Genomic DNA, 20,343 nt, shown 5'->3' with positions numbered 1-20,343 from the left:
TTCTCCTACTTCTTTGGGGTTTTAAGGGAACTTGGTCTTGAATTTGTTGCATTGTCACCATCTTCAGGATAAGACATTCATCACACTTCTACTACATATTTTCTAAAGTCTCATAATACGACCAATATCAATCAAGAAACGAAAAATCTTTTCTTTTCCTTCAACTTTGTTTAACTGAAATAATATATCCTTTAAACTTGATTTCCCTGTACTCTGGCTTAACCCTCCATATAAATCAATTTAAACTACCTGGAAAACCCTAATTTTTGAAACTTTGAGAGGTTTTGCTACCATCTTCTGGTAGCAACTGGATCTGGAAACTTGTTGCGATTTAACCAGTGGCTGAAGCAGCTAGCCGCTAGCTACGTGAGGAAGCCAGTCCAATTCGTAGCTGAAGCAGAGAAACTGGCGTTGGTTCCACTCTCCAATGACACGGATACTCACCGTACAAAAATGCTCCTGGTTATTGACTGATATTCGGTTACCCAGATTCCCCAACATTTGTCTCCAACGCATCGGGGAGCTAACCCTGATCTGAAAAGCGCAGTAACTTCTCGGTGAGTTGCCATGCTATGCTCTGCAAGGGCTTTGGCTAATTTAGCCAACTAACTTACTTGAACGTTAGTTAAATCCCGCGGGATAACTCTTCAGCTGTGTTAGATAATACACTAGTTACAGAGAGGCTGGTGTTGAACGCGATAACTAGCCTTTACTGCTTTATTCATTAAAGCTAAATCTGAGTTAGCCAAAATTAGCAATTAGCATTAGCTGGCTAACAACCCCCGCCAGGTAAACTCAGGTGGGGGTGCTTATGGTAACTGAATTAGCTACTTTCTCAATTCATATAGTTTATTTATAGTCAGTGTAAAATGTAAGGTAGCAGATAACACGCATGTGTGTGATGTGCTGACTTACATCAGCAAATGTTGCTAAAATTTTGTTTTCTTGCTGTCATTTAAAATAATCTGCCTTCAATTGTTTTATATATTTTTAATGAACTAGTAGTATACATGTGGTGGTTCATAAGGTTAATGGAGCTAAGCTAATTAACATCATCGTTAGTTGAAGACGGGTACTAGGATTGGTTAGCCTCTATCTATTTACAGGCCTTCCATCATCTCAGAATAAAAGTTGTTTCCAAATCACGTTTGTGTCAAAACTGAAAAGATTGTGCACATTTTGTGGAGTTTTCAGCCGTTTGGAGTCAGTTGTGTTTCTATCCTCAGATGATGGATCCAGAACGCCAGAGGCGAAGAGAAGAGATCCAGAGGGCAATGAGCTTTATCCAGTAGGAAGCATAAAACCGACCCAAAGTTTCACACCATAGCCAAACCACATGCTAAATGCACTGAAATCCTAATATGCTTTCACTTTCCCGTCCACCAGGTCGTCGTTGCCCTTTCCTGAACCAGAGAGTTACGAGGTCAGACTTGATCCTTGTCTGCAAATTGTTTATCTTTGTCTTTCTCTTCCACCTTGGCCTATTTAATACCTATTGCACTTTTGTTCTTTACCTACTTTCCCGTTAGGCCTTCCTGATGCAGTTGGTGTGCAACTTGCTCGACGAGGGGAACTGCTGCTTCCGAGACGGCGACTGGCGTCAGGCGGCTCAGCAGTACGGGGAGGGGGTCAGCGTTGCCCGCTACGCGCAGGCTGAAGCCGTCATTATCCCGCATGAGCTGCTGGAGAGCCTCTACGTTAATCGAGCCGCCGCCTTCTACCAGATGGTGAAGCCGAATATGAACGGGCAGAGTGGATTATCTACAAAAATTTATTCTGAATGTGAAAACCTGATAGTCTATGCTCTTTTTTTCTTTTTTCTCTTTTTTTTTACCTTTTCAGAGGGAGTATGAGCGGGGCATTCAGGACTGTGAGAGCGCACTGTGTGTGTCGGAGGGCAGCCGCAGGGCTTTGTACCGAAAGGCGCTCTGCTTCAGGGAGCTGGGGCGGCTCAGAGAGGCTTACGAGAGTGGAACCAAATGTCTGCTGACAGCACCACATGTATGTATTTGATATTTTATTACGTTTTCCGGCAAATATATTCGGCAAGGGTGCATCGATAAATCTGCTCGGATTTCCTTAATTTTTTGAGATCAGTGATAGACCGATAGAGAATTGCCCCCTTTTTCTCTGCAGCCTAAGCACTGCTGATTTATTTCAAGACTTTGATCACAGTTCAAGAATATCCTAAGTTTGGTTTCACAGTTCAGGCAGCTGATGCAGATGCACATGTAAAATCAATGATAGGGTGAAATATTCCCTGGAAAAAGACATAATTAAAATCTTAATGTGAGGTGCAGCACAAAGTATTCATCAAGGTTTTTCCTTTTAATTTAATTTAATTTATTAGTAATAGAAACCAAAAAATAGACCTGTCTGTCACAATAAAACATGTAATTTTCCCAGTAATTACTGTAATAAATGATTAAATTGTTGCTTTGAGACAATTTTCCAGTAATACATTGATAATAGCAAGATAATACAAGTTTGTTCTCTCAGAGATCAATAAACTTCTTTTTTTTTTAAATTAAGAACACTTAACACTGGAACCGGAAGATATTCTTACTATCCAAAATAAAACACGACAACCAAAAACAACAAGTGGGAAATAGAAACCACACACAACAAAAAAACATAAATACAATAGGTTATGATGTCTCTGTAAACAAATTTGCCCTTCAAAGAAAAATCTCATTCGTCAGAATAGAAATGATCAAGCTAATTTTAATTTACCATGCGATTAATTGATTAATCTCTTATTGCGGCAGGCTTACCAGAAGCATCAAGTTGCTTTAGTTAAAATGCAAACATTTCATCAGTCAAGTTCGTTTGTATCACATCTTTTAACAACAAAGCAGTTTAAAGTATCTTACATCATGAAAACACAAAAATAAAAAGTCAAAGACGACATACAGGCACCAATTGAGAAACTGGTTTGATAATGACGTGTGCTGTTATCAAAATCATCAATGCATATCAATATGTTGGTCAGTGCTCCATTTCTTATGGTTCAACTCTAAACAGGTGTTTTTAGCATTGATTTAAAGGAACTCTATTTTTTTGTCTGCTCTGCAGTTTTCTGGAAGTGTGTTCCAGATTTGTGGCGCATAGAAGTTGAATAAGCTTTGCAAAATAAAAGCAAGAGTGAGCAAAATGCTGCTGTTGCTAAAACGACACAAAAGAAATCTAGAATAGATGATAAACCTGAGAATGTTGGGATATTGTCTGCAGAAATCTGACCACTTATTACTTCACAATATTGTGTGCTTTAGTTTGCTTAACAGGTTCATTGTAATTTAAAAGAATTTGATTGTTTTTGGGCGCTTTGCCATAAAGTTTGAACATATCAGCTCTGTTACTTTCCTACTAGTAGAAAGCATCGACACCCGTTCTAAACGGTCTCTTTCTGCCTGCTGCTGCAGGATGTGCTGGTCATCGACCTGGCCCAGGATCTGGCCAGCAAGCTGGGTCTGAAGGGCCGTAAAGCCTACGTCAGCCCCCAGACAGAGTCAACCGCCACAGAAGGGGACAGTCTCGGAGAGACTTCCCCACCCACTGGAGAAGTAGGTGCTACTCACTCCCTGAACCCTACATCTGTCATGCAGCGACTTAAACCCGACGTTTTCCCGCTCTTTAGATGTCCTCCAACGGGCTGGAGTCCCTGGGCGACATGGGACCAGGTATGACGCGCCCGCACGATCCGAGTCCCGCTCCCGACATTCCCGTTAAATGCTTTCCCCTTGTCTCCGGACTCTAGCGGACCTGTCCAACGCGCAGTGCATCCCTGCCCCTCTGGCCACGCCCATTCCAGTGAGCGACGACCCAACGACCACGGTGGTGACCTCGTGCACGGAGCTGTCGGAGAGCCCCTGCAGCCAGACGCTGCCGCCCATGCCGTACTCCGTCCCGGTGTCGGAGCACATGGACGAGTGCAGCAGCGTCATGAAGGACGGGCTGGACAGCATCTTGGACTGCATGCCAAAAAAAGTTAGTGAGGTGAGGACGCAAAGAAACCGAGTCATCATCGAATGCTGGTGACATCAGTTTCCCCCCCCCCCCCCCCCCAGAAAACTCGCTAAGCCCAGTCAGTCATTCATGTTTTTGAGTTAAGGAAAAAATACAATTAAAATAAACACAAATTCTTACACTTCAGTTGTTTCATTCTATTTAAAGTGTCCAAAATCTTTTAATCCTTTATTTGTGACTTGTCACTTCATTTGCTGAAGTTGTTGGCGTGTAGAGCAGTAAAGACAGGAAGTGGTTATGAATAATAAAGGACACCTGACCTCAGTGTCCCTATGTGGCCACATTATGGTCACAAACTGATTCAGTTATTGTGGAAGGACAATGAATTTCACAGAGAAGCAATTTAATCCGCCTTTGCCACCACTGATACTGATGTATAAACAAAATAAGTATAATAAAAAAAACACAGAGCTTTTGATGCTTTCACACCAAAAGCATTATGAGCGTCAGGTTTACATTCAGAGTCTATGTGGAGGCGCATCGAGGGCCATTGTGTTGCATTTCGAGCGTCTAGTGCTGCGAGATTTGAACAGTTTGGAGCGTTTTGAGCTTTTGAAGTGTTGAGCACATCCAACAGAAAACGGCTAGATCTGACGCGCCCTCCACGCGCCTCCACATAGATTTTGAATGTAAACCAGACGTGCAAAACGCTAGGTGTAGAGCAGTGTTTTATGTGTTTCCCTTCTGCCACACGACTCTGTGGGTGAGTTAACAGGCTTCTGGAGCAGTTGACGGCTGCAGCAAAGGTAATGGAATGATTTGGACCAGCTGTTCTGAAATAGAAGCTCATCTAAAACATCTAAAGCAGGCTGGACTGAGGACTGGAATTGAGAAGCACTTGTGTAGAGCAAAATGTCAAGCGTCTGCATTCAAAGTCCAACATGCATCGAACTTGACGCGTCAGACGCCTTTTTGATCCGCCTAACACTTTTAGTGTGAACGCACCATCAGCCTGGTGGCCCGCCAGGCTTATAATACACCGGAGGAAACCCTTTTAATGCCACACTAAGTGAATGTTAAGATCATCAGCTCCCCTCTTTTTAGCTTAAGAGGTCATCAGTTTTGTTGCTTACGTACGTCTCCGTCCCCCAGAGTCCGGTTCAAGGTGCCATCCCCACCAACCTTCCCAACACGGCCGTTGGTCTTCGGCCTCCGTACTCGCCCAGCCTCCCGGCTCCGTCACCCCAGCTCCCTCCAGCCTTCTTCAGCTCCCCCATCAGTGATATGGCCCCCTTGGAGTCGTACCCACCAGTGCGGGACCAGGGCTCCACCCAAGCGCAGGACGCACTGGGAAGCTTTTCTACAGGAGCCGCAGATGGCGAAGGGAAAGGAGTCGCTGCCGGAGGGCTGGACTCGCTGTCTGAGTACACACTACCTGGTGAGCCATGCAGGTCTTTATGGGGCCATTTGATTCATTAATCAAATTCTTGGTTTTTCAAGATTTTATTTTAGGAAATTCTGCGGGTTTTTTTTATTTTCACACCAATGAACGCCTTGGTTCTCCATAGTTCAGAGAGATGTCAGTGTGCCCAATGCCACCGTTTGTTTTATGGCTTCTATTTATTTGGATTTTGAATTCAGGTCAACTCTGCTTCAGAATCTTTCTATTTTTGTGTTAATTATGATGTTATTTTATGAGGTAAAGCATTTTGAACCTCCTTGTTACTGAAATGTGCTATACAAATAAAGTTGATTGATAATTATCAGAATAAAGACGCATCAATACTCAAATAAACTTGTTACCTAAATATTACCTTTGTGTTTTAGCACAGTAAATTGAACAGGCGTATGAATACCACAGCATGTTTTGAATTACAAATTTTTGATAATTACTGAGTCGGTAAGTGATGCATTTCATTAATATGAGACAAGGAGCAGGATTAAATAAGTGTTCGCTTCTTCCTTGTATGCTCATAATTTCTTGTCCTGCTGGTTACTTGCTTTCTTTTTTGTTTTGCTTTTATAAACCCGTTTGAAATAAATAAATAAATAATTAATTGAATAATGTGACAAAATGTGCAGAAGTTTAGGGGAGTGATGCTCCCGGTTGCTGTGGCGGATGGATTCGATTGGTCGCAGTGTTTTATGTTGGTGTGCTGCTGTCATCAGAGGTGAGTCAGCATCACTGCAACATACCGTCTGATATCAGTGTCCTTGTTTCTGTCTGCAGGGGGACGAGTGTGTCACAGCTTCATCCCTGGAATGCGCAACCACAGCGCTGGGCACACGGTGAGTAAAACGCTCATTTACTTTACTTTAGGGTTTTAGTTGTGATTATAGGTATGTCTAAGTCTTCGGTCATCCGTTTCTCCTTCAGAATGGACCGGGAGGAACCAACCTCTCTCTTCTCTCCAGGAATCCTCTGGCTGCCACTCATGAGTTTCGCCAGGCTTGTCATGCCTGCTACAGCCGAATAGGTAGGATCCTTAAATATCACTGGTTTAAACTCAAGTTTGGATACTTTACTCTCTGTTCATAACCAGACGTGGGCAGAGGACCCAGAAGTCGTATTCAAGTATGAGTAGCACTACTTCAACATATTTTTACTTAAGCTAAAGTAAAAAAAAATACGTCCAAAAAATATTACTCGAGAATAAAAAAGTATTTGGTTAAAAAGGTAACTGAAGTGCTGAGCAACTGATCAAAATATTGATCATTTAATATTTAAAAATGACCTCATCAGCCGGGCCAAAATGTAAAGTTATGTGGAATTTTTGGTATTTTATAGACCAAAATGTTTCGTTTAAATATCTTAATTACAAATTGACAACATCAGGCCAAAGAAACAGTTTTCTAAATCGGTTTCTTTCAATGTGAAACTTTAACAGAGACTGCAGGTGTGTGTCTGAGTCTGGTGGATTTTGGTTGAAACAAACTTGTTCTTCATTCACTGAAGTTACTCACAGTAGGAAGAGGATCCACAGATTTTACTCCAATTAAGAGTAGTGATACTTCATAATAAAATTACTCAAGTAAAAATACCGCTAAAAGTAAAATTGTGCTAAGAAAATCAAGTCATATGACAATAAAAACGAAATGCTATGGGAGGGGATTCCTGTCATAAACTTGAACTGGAGGAGCTAAAACTCCGGTTAACAATTAATCACTAAATTAGTCGATTATTTCAATAATTGATTAATCACGATGAATCTGATTAATCATTTCGGCTCTATTACAGTTACGACAACTATTAATCTCCCTTAGGGCTCAATAAAGCCCTAAGGGAGATTTTTTGAGTTTAATTAAAACGATCAGATGTAGGTTAGAGGTAAAAACTTTGCCCTCGTTTACAGGTCCTCGAGTGATGGACTACAAGTACCAGCCGGAGGCAGCTCACCGCTGCAAGAGGGATGTTCTGCTGTGTCGCCTCAGAAACACAGACGACCCCACCTGGAAGAGGATCCGCCCCAGGCCCGCTCGCAATAACTTCCTGGGGGCGTTCGTTCTCTGCAAAGGTATCTAAATCTGCATTTCAAATCGACTGTTGTATCGGCTTCGGCCCGTTGGGGGGGAATCTTCAACTTCTACCATGTCCAACAGAGGTGCAGGAGCGCCAGGAGTGCCAGTACGGGGAGAACTGCACATTCGCGTACTGCCAGGAAGAGATCGACGTGTGGACACAGGAGAGGAAGGGAGCGCTGAGCCGAGAGCTGCTGTTCGACCCCCTGGGCAGCACGGAGAGGCGCGCGCTCAGCGTCACCAGGCTGCTGCAGCTGCACATGGGCATGTTCATGTTCCTCTGTGAGGTGAGGAGTGGCGGGGCAGGGTGGGGAGGGCCCCCATTTTGACAAACACTGCTTTAATATATCAGTTTTCTTTTTTTTTTCTTTTTTTCTTGTACAGGAATGTTTCGACAGTAAGCCTCGGATCATCAGTAAACGCAGCAAAGAGAACTTAGCGGTCTGCTCAAACCTCACAGCACGGCACCCATTCGACGATAACAAGTGAGCGAATGTCTGCGCTTCGTATAAATGAATTTTTTCCTTGAAACTTATTCAAATAATCTGAAAAGATATGCAATTAAGATAACTCTTTGGAGCGTATTGCTCTGAATGACTGTGAATGGGACCCGCAGGTGCCTGGTCCATGTGGTGAGGTCAGCCAACGTGCGCTACAGTAAGGTTCGGCCTCTGCACCCGCTCTGCCAGTTCGACATCTGTCGCCACGAGGTTCGCTACGGCTGCCAGCGCGAGGACAGCTGCTCCTTCGCTCACTCCGTCATCGAGCTCAAATGCTGGGTTCTGCAGCAGGACACTGGTACGCAGCACACAGGAAGACATCCATCCATCTATCCATCCATCTATCCATCCATCCATCCACCCACCCACCCATCTATCCATCCATCCATCCACCCACCTATCCATCCATCCATCCATCCATCCATCCATCCATCCATCCATCCATCCACCCACCCACCCACCCATCCATCCATCCACCCACCCACCCACCCACCCACCCATCCATCCATCCATCCATCCACCCACACCTTCCTCTCTCATTCTGTCTTGCTCTCACTTCATTCATCCAGCTCTTTCTTCCTCGCTTCCTTTTGTCTCTTCTTGGTAGACAAAAGAAAGTAAGTTTTCTTTCTTTAATGCTTTTTCTTTTTTGCTTCCTTTCTTTTCTTTCATTTTGTCTTTTTTCTTTCTCATCCTTTTCTCCTTTTTCTTTCTCTTTTGTTTCTTCCTCTTGTCTATTTTTCTTTCTTTTCCTTTATGCTCTCTTTTTTGCCTTCTTTTCTTTCTGTTTTTATTTCTTCCCTTTTTCTTTCTTTTTCTTTTATCTCTTCTTTTTTTACTATCTACTATCTAGTCCTTTTTTCTTTTCCTTTCTCTTTCATCTTGTCCTTTTTCTTTCTGTCCTTTTTTCCCTTTTCCTGTCTTTTTTTTAACTTTTTTTCTTCTTCTCTTTCTATTTGTCATGAACAGTGTGTATTAACTCTTTGTTCTAACATGCCATCCTGTTAAATAACGTTGTGTCTTTATTTCTTTTGCCATGTGTGGTGTTTGTCTCCAGGAATTACCCATGAAGAGATGGTGCAGGAGTCCAAACGACACTGGCAGAGGCTGGAGCAGAACTCCCAGAAGCAGCACAAGGTGTGGTTCAGTTTCAGATAGAGATGGGATTTAATCAAGTGTGGGGAGGAGAAAAATAATTTGAGGACGGTAAAACGTTTGGGCTCGTTAAACTTGGACAAACTTCTAATAATGTAAAGTTTTAGTGTTGAGTGAATCAGGTCTATAACATGTAAGGACTCTTGTCTGTAGTAAAAGCATGAAACCTCTCCGCCTTTTTCAGCCAATCCACATATCCCATCCGGGCAGCAGCCTACCAGCAGGGGGCATGGCAGGCCTTGGGGGTGGGGACGGCGTGGTAGCGAGCGGAGTGGGTCCAGTAGGAGGTGTTGGGGTTGGTGGGCTGGTCGGAGGGGCGGGGAGGGGCCGCCCCCTCAACCTGAAAATGAAGTTCGTCTGTGGCCAGTGCTGGCGAGAAGGTCAGGTCAACGAGCCCGACAAGAACCTCAAGTACTGCACAGCCAAAGCCCGGCACAGGTAGGATCTGGAGTCCAGACCCGTCCGTTTCCTGACCCGCTTCGTCTTTTGACCTCGTCTTCCGCTCGTCTGCAGCTGGACGAAGGAACGCAGAGTCCTGCTGGTGAAATCCTTCGAGAAGAAGAAGTGGGTTGTCGTGCGACCTCTGCCCTTCTCGCGCTCGTACCCACAGCAATATGATGTGAGTCCTTCCACAGTTCATGAAAAAAAGCATTCGCACGATGGTAACAAGGCGATCTGTAAAACTGAACAAACAAAAGAAAGTGTTTAGTAAGTAATTGTAACCCTGTTGATGTGTGGAGCAGATGTGTGTGCATGTGATGAAGCAGAAGAAGTGCCACTACATTGGGAACTGCTCCTTCGCACACAGCCTGGAGGAAAGGGACGTGTGGACGTACATGAAGAACAACAACTGTGAGTTCCCACTTCCTCTGGACACTCTGATAAAGAAAGGTCACCTATGAAGAATGATAGAGTACTAAAGCCGTGAGGTAAAGAAAAAAGAAAAATACCATGGTCACAGAGGAGTAAATTTCTGCCAAAAAACTGAAAATTTTAAAGGATAATGTTACATTCTTAAGACAAAATTTACTGTTTTTCATTATTAAAGCCATAGATTTACGATATAAAATCTATGGCTATTGGTATTTGAAAAAATAAAAGTTTTCAGAGATTAAAAAGGCAGATGAGAAAAACATGATAGAAATTGTTTAAGATTGAAGTGGTAAATTTATGGAATGCACATCTGGTGCATCGAATCGTTCTGAATCTGGAAAACACAAACTCAGTCCTAACATCAGTGCAGTGTAGGGCTGATCTCCCTTTATCCAATGATCTCACCTTTACTTCACATCTGTTTCTTTACTATCAGAGTTGTCATTTTTTACCTTAAGGTTACTCTTCAGGTTCTTTAAAATAAGGATGAGCTTAAACCTTTCTTTGTTTTTGAAGTTATTGCTTCTATTCATCTTCCTTTGTTTTTTTTCCAGTGAGAGACATGCAACAGATGTATGAACTGTGGCTGCAGCTCACCAATCAGAACAGACGGACGGAGAACTCCGCTGTAACTCCGCCCCCCGACGACAAGCAGGTCACCATAACAGCAGATTACACAGAAAACCTGGTAAGTGGGTAAAGACCCCACAACAAAAAATGCTGCTAGCAGTTTTTTTTTTTTTTTAGTATCTTTTTATACTTCTGATTTTAAAAATAACAACCGATGCTAATTGGTGCCTGTCATGACAATTCACATATGCATCCTACTGGTAGTGTCAACATGCTAGACACTTTACATCCTAGTGAATAGCCCTTGAGCTAATGTTAGCCGTACAGCTAAAATAAGACTTGTGCTTATTTTTAAGATATTAGCTACGTTTAGCATACTCAGTGGAGTAAGTTAATATAAGTCTAATATAAGTCCATGTACTATGACAACATTTAAGCTAACCTTAGCATTTCAGCAAATTTTGCAAATTTTAGCTTACACAATATTCCTTGTATACTGAATGGAGTAAATACATGTTAGTGATTCCCCATGTGCTAGTTACTACGTTTTAGCTAACCTTAGCATTGATGCTAATTTTCGGCATCAGAATGCCTGACATTTTAGCAGGTCCCTTTTAAATTTCTTCAGAAATGTTCTAGTTTATCTCTTTTTTTTTTTAAATGACAGAACCAACATTACATTTCTCTTTTAAGGTTTTAGAATAAAGTAAAAAAAATAAAATGGAATTTTATCCAGCAAAACCACCAAACCATACTGCTGTTCACATAATGTACTTTGTTACATTAATTTATATTGCTTTCAATGTTTTGTTTTATCTACGTACTTTTTTTACTCTAATTTTGTTGTCGAGAGAAATTAACAAACTTGTTTCCTCTTTATATAAGAGAATAAATGGATTTTATTGGTTTAATTTTTGGTTTATCAGAGATCATTTTTTTCTTTTTGCATCCCTGTAGGGAGGCCAGCATCTGTCAGACGGCGATGACCTCTGATGGTTGCTCGTTTTGGAAACGCATCTGATCATCGCTGAGACGCAGACGAAAACGGCGGCGAGCCGACCACGACCAGGCGCGGCCGAACCGCCCGCCACCCTGCCAGTCGGACCACCTGCAAGACGGCAGCCGGGCGGAGCGCACTCGACGTTCGAACCCCATGACCACATATTCACGCACTCAGACATTTACATGCAACACACAAACCCACAGGCACCAGTTATCACGAAGAGAAGGCTTCCGAAGCGAGACCTAAAAGTCGGGCTTTAATGTTTGTTTTGTTTGTTTTTTTGTCTTTCTGCAGGAATTCCCCAGCCTAGTTTTCATCTAAGTCTACTTCCCTAATCTTTAGAGTTTTGTCCCCCTGGCAACTCTTTTCTTCTTCTTAGCACTGAAACGATTCACATTCGGCTGCGCTGGTCGCAGTCCGTCAGTCTGCTTTGTTTTTAACGCTGAACCTCCCAGTGCTTCCTAATGCGAGCTGAAACTGTAAACCACTGGCAAAAAGAGATATCATGTGGACACGCCTCTCTAAACTTCAACAACCAAATCCTGCTCTCTTTCTTCTACAGGAATCTAAACGGAGAGATCAAACTAAATTAAGATTTTTTAATTTTTTTTTATTTTTCTTTCCCAAGGGGAGTTGCGCTTCCTTGTTAATATCTGCCATATTGGTGGAAAAGTCTGAATGTAACGCCTGCACAGGCCTTCAAAAAACAAGGAAGCGAGTCGTTTAGGATGTCAATGTTGTAGAATGTATGTGCGCACACGCCCAGAACATTTCAGTTTCACATCGGCTGCTCCTTGCGTCGGATCACACAGACATTCATGTTCCCCAAGAGATTAAAATGAATTTTTGGCCACGAAACGTAAAGAAGAAGAAATTTCGTTCCTATAAACTGACTGAAGTTGGGGTAGGAGGAACACAGAAAACTTTATCCAGTTTTAAGCACATTAAGCATCCAGTCGCTGACCTGTTTTTCCAAATAAAGATAGCAGAAATGTTTTCTGCTATCTTTAAGTGTTCAGTTGGAAGCTCCTGCAGCCTTCAGTTTGGAAACCTAATGTTTGTCGTCTGATCCCCATAAACCCCAAATATTTTCTCCCCATTCGGTCAGAGAGGGCCTGAGACATGGAGAGGATTCACGCTGCATACCGTGCCTAAAAACACGCGACACAAACACACACACACACACACACACACACACACACACACGAAAACAGGCAGGAAACATGTTGCCATCTTATCCTAATGTAGACATGATGAGAGTATGTCTTTATTCGGCTACATGCATATTATACATACATATAATATACATACTACTAATAATAAATGATAACTTAGCAGTTAAGCTTAATAAATATGTAACCTGGAAAACCTGTATTGATTACATAGATAAACTTCTTGTTATTGAGGTTTTGCTGTATGACTTGTATCGCCGAAATAGATGACTACAGTGTTTTTTTTGTTCTTTTATTTTGAAAAAAAATTTTTTTTCCTTAACTGTGGGTTGTTCCAGACGGGGTTAGTTAATTGAAAATAAAGGTGAAGATGGTCTACACTGAGAATAGAGGGCCAGAGACGAGGCCACCTTATTAATATATAAATACGGCAAAAGCACCATTGATAATTGAAGACATTTTCATCTAATTGTCAACTGAAACTCGGTGGAGCTTTATTTCACGGGTTTAAGGAAGACGATGCATGAAAACCGTAGAGTGGAATGTGATTATGTAAAAAAAAAAAAAAAAGCAACGGCCTCACACAGCTGCAGATAATGTGACTCGTCTGCGTTCCGTAATCCTGCCTTCGTCCGGAACAGCCCAGGTATTAGCTTCCTTGAGGGGATCGTATTACTATCACTCCTAGTATTATGATGAATATGATGACTATAATTATTGCTATTCCTATTTCTCTTCTATATGCTATTGATATATGTATGTTAATTGCAATGTATACCTTTCTCTTTATATATGTATCTATGTACGAATATAATAATTGACAGTAACTACGCCTCTGCGCGCCGCTGCGGACAGCTCTGTCTCTACAGTTTGATCAGTCAAGGATAGATCTGGAAACAAAGGTGTGCAAAGAGGCTTGTATACTCCCATATAGCGCCTTATTCGTTATACTACACCTATAAGATACATACATACCCCTATTGTATAATCCTACTTACTATATACAGTATATGATACCTGATAACCTATGATAATACTTAGACATCCTTTATAAGATGTTTTAGATAAGAAACGGTGGCCTATCTTTTTTTTTCTTTCTTTTTTTCCCTGTGGCTGTGAAAAGTGCTGTGATCAGAAAATCGGTTTTATCTTTCGAAGATAAAAAGCTCCGAGCCGCACTCTTAACGCTCTTTATCTTTAACTTCAGCTCGACACACGTCCGTTTCAACATGAGTCCCAACCAGAGCGGTGAGCAGGAACATGTCAGTCATTTTGAAAATCCCAGCGGTTTAAATAAAATGTAAAGCATGACGGTTACAGGATTTTTTATTTAATTTTTTTTGACGTATGTATGACTTTAAGCCTCTTTTTAAAAGCTAAAACATAAATAAATAATAATGATAATAAAGAAAAAACATTAAAGGTGAGTGTTCTCTTTAGTGTTGGCAAAAGCCCAGAAATGATTATGCAAGCCATGACAGACATCAGTTCTGCTCCCTATGTGTCATCTAGAAGGGATGTGAATCATGACAAAAACTCTGAGGATGAGTGTTGTTAGGTTTCCACGTAATTCTAAGTACCGCTGACATACTACTTCTCACCTTTTATAAACATTTTTTTTACACATTTGTTGAAACTGTCACTATGTTGTGACAGTATAGTGTGAGATGGTTAATCTGTGGAAAAAAAATATCTAGCTCCCGTGCCTTCTCTCAGTGCAAACTAGAAACAACCAATCAGAGCCAGGAGGTGGGTCTTTGCGCTGTCAATCTTGCTCTTGCGCTGTAGAGCTTTTCCCCGTGAATGCTAAGACTAGTTAGCATGGCCACCAATGATGGTGCACATTTTTCCTGGACCAGAGTCAGCATTAACACATTTCACAGTGAGTTCACAGGGATGATTGACAGCGCTAAGCCCCTCCCCCTGTCTCCGATTGGTTGTTTTTGGTGCATTTCTTCAGACTGCAAAAGTAGCTCAGAGAGTAGGTGGAGGAGCTCAACATTTTCACAAATTTTCTGTCTCATATACTGTCACGACATGGTGACAGTTTTAACAAATATGTAAAAAAAACATTCTTTATAAAAGTTATACTGCATCTTTAAGCTAAAATATTCTCTTTGGGCTAAATTTTCCCTAAATTTGAAGGTCTGTTTTAACAAAAAGAGTTTACATTCTGATGCTCTTGAACTTCAGGACACGGCACGTTGCAGTGAAATGACACAGTCCTCAGCTAACAAACAGTCTTCTCTGGAAACATTCATGTGACTCATGATGGCCTGCTTTCCCTCCTTTGGTTGAATGCAGCTACTGAAGAAGTTCACCATCAGCTGGTCATCAGCATATTGAAGTTGTTTTCTGGAATTTCACTGAAGACAACAGGGACGTAGGAAGTGGAAGGAAGGCCTGTTTTTGTATTGGTTTTATTTTCACGTTTTATTTTTAAAGTTTTATGTGTTTGGTTACTTCCTCAAATCTTCCTTTCCTCCTCCTTTGTTGGAAGTTCATGATCACACAAGTGGACCAAAATCTTTTGAAAGCGTTCAATAAAATGTTTTAGCAAAAAAATTTAAAGACTGCGCTTTTTCTTTTTGTGCAAAACTATTAACTTCATTTATTCACTTTGGAATTACAATATTTGTGTCTAATTCAGATTTTGTGGTGGTGTAAAGTGAATTATACAGTTTTGAACTTATTTTGTATACACTTTTGGAGTCTGGTGCTGTTGACAGTCTTCCTGAGCTGTGGTTCTCTGCAGCTCATCCAGAGATACCTGGGGGGCCTCTTGGCTGCATCTTGTCCAGTTTGTTGTACCTTGTTTAAATTATGGTAATGGTTCCTGAGACATAAATCCTTGGATAATATTATCCAACTCCACTGACCCACAATTTTATCCTGACTTGTCTGGTGTGTTCGCTAATTCACGATGTTTGTTCACTAACGTTATCTGACAAACCTCTGAAGCATACACAGGACATCTATATGCTGAGAGTACTTCACTTACATGTACACTATTTGCAAATTAGGTGACTTTGGAAAACCTATGGTGGCCCATAAGGGCTAATGTAAAAGCCTCAATACCACAAACTTACTAGCATAACTAGGACTTCAGCATAAGTTCCGAATTTTGTATAAAGTCTGTTTTAACATAATTCCATTATATATATATATTAGAAACTTGCTAGCATAACTTCTGAGATAGATAGATAGATAGATATATTATGTTTTGGTCCTCCATATGTGTCTAGTTGTAGATATATCTGTCTGTCCATCGACACATATAGATATAATACACAAATATATACACGCACGCACACACACACATATATATAGAGAGAGAGACATCATCTCCCGCTGCTCCTCCAGAATCTGCCGCTGCTCCTCTGCCTCCCTGTGCTCTGTCCAAGGCTCCGCTTCCCAGTGTTAACCCCAGTGCTCCCCCTGGGGTTAGCAGCAGACTGGGCCTTTTGGGCCTTTTGGGCCCAGTCTCCTGCTGGTGGATTGGGCCCCCTGCACCGGCTTTGCCCGCCGGACCCGCCTCCATGGGTCCACCTCTGCCTACTGGATCATTTCAGTGGAGATTTCAGACTGTGGCAGGAAGTAACAATAGAAGTCTGTCAGCTTTGGATCCCCACAGATGATGGAGGACAGGTGGTACGTCTCCGTCCCACATTCTGCAGGCACATCGATGGTCTGAGTGGCTTTTGTTTGGTACTTCCTGGTCAACCTGTACAGAAAAACACCAGCACCTAGTTATCGGTCAGGCAGTGTTTTTTCTGCCAGGGTGACCCGCAGCCTGAACAGTGGCGTTTGCACGCCAAATCCAACCAGTATCTCCACGATGTCAGTAACACAGACTAGCATGCCTTTGTAGGTGTAGGTGTGTGTGTATTTGTGTGTGTGCGCGCAAGTAAAATGCTCGCTTCCTTTCTGTGCTGTGCATAATAATGTGTGTATAAAAAAAAAAAAAAATTCCCTTCTCACCCTTCGCGGGTGGTCTCTTTCATCCTCTGAGCTCAGGTCCTCTACCAGAGGCCTGGGAGCTTGAGGGTTCTCCTCCAGTATCTTGGCTGTGCCTAGAACTGCACATTTCTGGACTGAGATGTCTGATGTTGTTCCTGGGATCTGTTTGAGCCACTGCTCCAGTTTGGGGGTGACTGCCCCGAGGGCCCCGATGACCACAGGCACCACTGTGGTCTTCACCTTCCAGGCCTTCTCCAGTTCCTCTCTGAGGCCCTGGTATTTCTCCAGTTTCTCATGCTCCTTTTTCCTGATGTTGTGGTCACTTGGTATTGCTACATCCACCACAACGGCTTTCCTCTGTTCTTTATCCACCACCACAATGTCCGGTTGGTTCGCCATTACCATATATATATATAAAAATTCCCCTCTCACCCTCTGTGGGTGGTCTCTTTCATCCTCTGAGCTCGGGTCCTCTACCAGAGGCCTGGGAGCTTGAGGGTTCTGCGCAGTATCTTGGCTGTGCCTAGAACTGCACATTTCTGGACTGAGATGTCTGATGTTGTTCCTGGGATCTGTTTGAGCCACTGCTCCAGTTTGGGGGTGACTGCCCCGAGGGCCCCGATGACCACAGGCACCACTGTGGTCTTCACCTTCCAGGCCTTCTCCAGTTCCTCTCTGAGGCCCTGGTATTTCTCCAGTTTCTCATGCTCCTTTTTCCTGATGTTGTGGTCACTTGGTATTGCTACATCCACCACAACGGCTTTCCTCTGTTCTTTATCCACCACCACAAAGTCCGGTTGGTTCGCCATTACCATCTTGTCTGTCTGGATCTGGAAGTCCCACAGGATCTTAGCTCGGTCATTCTCCACCACCTTTGGGGGTGTTCCCCACTTTGATCTCGGGGCTTCCAGTCCATATTCTGCACAGATGTTCCTGTATACTATGCCCGCCACTTGGTTATGTCGTTCCATGTACGCTTTCCCTGCCAGCATCTTGCACCCTGCTGTTATGTGCTGGACTGTCTCAGAGGCCTCCTTGCACAACCTACACCTTGGGTCTTGTCTGGTGTGGTAGATCTGAGCCTCTATTGCTCTGGTGTTCAGGGCCTGTTCCTGGGCGGCCAGGATGAGGGCCTCTGTGCTGTCCTTGAGTCCAGCTTTCTCCAGCCATTGGTAGGATTTCCTGATATCAGCCACTTCAGTTATTTGTCGGTGGTACATCCCATGTAGGGGCTTGTCCTCCCATGATGGTTCCTCCAGCACCTTGTCCTCTGTTCCCCATTGCCTGAGACATTCGTTGAGCACATCGTCCGTTGAGGCTTTGTCCTTGATGTATTTATGGATCTTGGATGTCTCATCCTGGACAGTGGTTCTCACACTCACTAGTCCTCTGCCTCCTTCCTTACGGCTCGTGTACAGTCTCAGGGTGCTGGATTTGGGGTGGAACCCTCCATGCATGGTTAGTAGCTTCCGAGTCTTAACATCCGTAGCCTTCATCTCTTCCATTGGCCAGCTAATTATTCCGGCAGGGTATCTGATTACTGGCAAGGCATAGCTGTTTATTGCACGGATCTTGTTCTTGCCATTGAGCTGGCTTCTCAGGACTTGCCTTATTCGTTGGAGGTATTTGGCTGTGGCTCCTTTCCTTGTGACCTCATCGATGTTGCCATTTGCTTGCTGTATTCCCAGGTACTTGTAGCTGTGCTCTATGTCTGCTATTGTTCCTTCTGGGAGTGATACCCCTTCTGTGTGGACGACCTTCCCTCTCTTTGTAACCATCCGGCCACATTTCTCTAGTCCGAATGACATCCCAATGTCAGTGCTGTAGATCCTGGTGGTGTGGATCAGTGAGTCGATGTCTCGCTCGCTCTTGGCGTACAGCTTGATGTCATCCATGTAGAGGAGGTGACTGATTGTGGCCCCATTCTTAAGTCGGTATCCGTAGCCAGTCTTGTTGATGATTTGGCTGAGGGGGTTCAGGCCTATGCAGAACAGCAGTGGGGACAGAGCATCTCCTTGGTATATGCCACATTTGATGGACACTTGTGCAAGCGGTTTGCAGTTGGCTTCAAGGGTGGTTTTCCACAGCCCCATCGAGTTTGCAATGAAGGCTCTTAGAGTCCTATTGATGTTGTACATTTCTAAGCATTCAATGATCCAGGTGTGTGGCATTGAGTCATAGGCTTTCTTGTAATCAATCCAAGCGGTGCACAGGTTGGTGTGTCGGGTTTTGCAGTCTCGGGCGACTGTGTGGTCTACAAGGAGTTGGTGTTTGGTTCCTCTACTATTTATGCCGATGCCCTTCTGTGCCGTGCTCATGTATTTATCCATGTGTCCGCTTATCTTAGCCGCTATGATGCCTGACATGAGCTTCCATGTTGTAGAGAGACAGGTTATAGGCCGATAGTTGGATGGGACTGAACCCTTTGAGGGGTCCTTCTGGATCAGGATTGTACGCCCTTCAGTTAACCATTCAGGGTGAGTCCCATTTTGTAGCAGCTGGTTCAGTTGAGCTGCCAGTCGCTCATGGAGGGCAGTGAGTTTCTTTAGCCAGTAGGCATGGATCATGTCAGGCCCTGGTGCTGTCCAGTTTTTCATACCTGAGACTCTGTCTTGGACATTTGCCACAGTGATGGTTACTGGGGCTTGTTCAGGGAGGTTGCTGTGGTCCTCTCGTAGAGAGGTTAGCCACTGTGCATTGCTGTTGTGGGACGCCTCCCTTTCCCATATGCCTTTCCAGTATTGTTCAGTCTCCAGCCTTGGTGGGTCTGCTCTGTTGTTAGTACCCTGCCATTGAGAGTACACTTTAGCTGGTTGGGTGGAGAAGAGCCGGTTAATCCTCCTGGCTTCATTCTCTCTTGTGTATCTCTTTAGGCGGCTGGCCAAGGCTTGGAGTCTTTGTTTGGCAGTTTCGAGTGCTTCAGGTATGGACATCTGGCTGTACTTCTTGGGTACTGATCTTTTCATTGCACCCCTTAGGAGCTCTGACAGCTGGCTCACTTCCCTCCTTGTTATCTTGATCTTAGCCTCTAACCGTCTTTTCCATGATGGATATTGGGTCTCATGGTTGCTCTTATAGCCAAGCATTTCAAGGATCACTGATGCTGAGTTGTATATCAGCTCATTGGTTTCTGTTATGGTGTTGGTAGGGATTGTTCTCAATGCTGCATTCACATCTTGAATGAGACTTTCTGATGGTACTTCACTCAGCCGTTGTAATTGGCGTCGGGGTTGCCTGGTGTTCATTCGGGCCACGATTCTCTCTCTCAGGTCAGTTGCTGTCTTGTTCAGCTGTGATAGTTCGTTCATTACTGGGGCTGCATACCCAGTCTCGGGGTGGGGAGTAGTTAACTCCCCCCTGACCTTACCTTTGGGCTCCTCCCTTTTGCCGTAGCATTTGTGTTGTACCTCGTCAATCTCAAGTTGTGATAGCAGTTGCCGTTTGCGGATGTTGGAGCACTGAGCTACTAGTTGTTTGGCAGTCATTGTAGACTGTGGGTGTCGAAGTAACCATTCCACCCTCAGTCTTTGCATGTAACCCCTCTGACTAGGGTTACTTGAGTAGTAGCATTCCAACAGATCCATGTTTTCGTCTCTCGCCCATTTCCGTCTTGTTCCAGTAGCCC

The 20,343-nt window shown here is 43.4% G+C and overlaps 1 protein-coding gene across 2 annotated transcripts; it reads left to right on the top strand.

Annotated features, from left to right (window-relative positions):
• zc3h7bb (zinc finger CCCH-type containing 7Bb) lies at positions 1-14,180 on the top strand. Of its 2 annotated transcripts, none has more exons than XM_015007403.2 (21): positions 1-557; positions 1,227-1,288; positions 1,387-1,423; positions 1,530-1,727; positions 1,843-2,001; positions 3,423-3,563; positions 3,638-3,680; positions 3,758-3,987; positions 5,119-5,404; positions 6,197-6,255; positions 6,344-6,443; positions 7,320-7,481; positions 7,567-7,772; positions 7,870-7,970; positions 8,102-8,283; positions 9,043-9,122; positions 9,325-9,578; positions 9,654-9,759; positions 9,884-9,992; positions 10,568-10,701; positions 11,541-14,180. In XM_015007403.2, the coding sequence occupies exons 2-21, from the start codon at positions 1,227-1,229 to the stop codon at positions 11,574-11,576; spliced, it is 2,685 nt and encodes an 894-aa protein (XP_014862889.2). In that variant the 5' UTR covers positions 1-557; the 3' UTR covers positions 11,577-14,180. The 2 variants fall into 2 exon arrangements, with proteins under 2 accessions (XP_014862889.2, XP_014862887.2); XM_015007401.2 differs by having other exon boundaries at positions 3-557; positions 3,758-3,996.
• The last annotated feature ends 6,163 nt before the right edge of the window (positions 14,181-20,343 follow it).

Source organism: Poecilia mexicana, unplaced genomic scaffold (genome assembly GCF_051168715.1).
Source record: "Poecilia mexicana isolate PSO_F unplaced genomic scaffold, ASM5116871v1 scaffold_19, whole genome shotgun sequence".
NCBI lineage: Eukaryota > Metazoa > Chordata > Actinopteri > Cyprinodontiformes > Poeciliidae > Poecilia > Poecilia mexicana.
Note: the sequence above shows the minus strand (reverse complement) of the source record. Positions and strands in the feature narration are given on the sequence as shown.

Bases quoted from the DNA above. Each gene is read 5' to 3' on its own strand.
- zc3h7bb (XM_015007401.2), top strand. From the start codon at position 1,227: ATGATGGATCCAGAACGCCAGAGGCGAAGAGAAGAGATCCAGAGGGCA. The intron at 3,564-3,637 runs GTAGGTGCTACT...CCCGCTCTTTAG, and splicing joins CTTCCCCACCCACTGGAGAA to ATGTCCTCCAACGGGCTGGA. The intron at 9,123-9,324 runs GTGTGGTTCAGT...CGCCTTTTTCAG, and splicing joins ACTCCCAGAAGCAGCACAAG to CCAATCCACATATCCCATCC.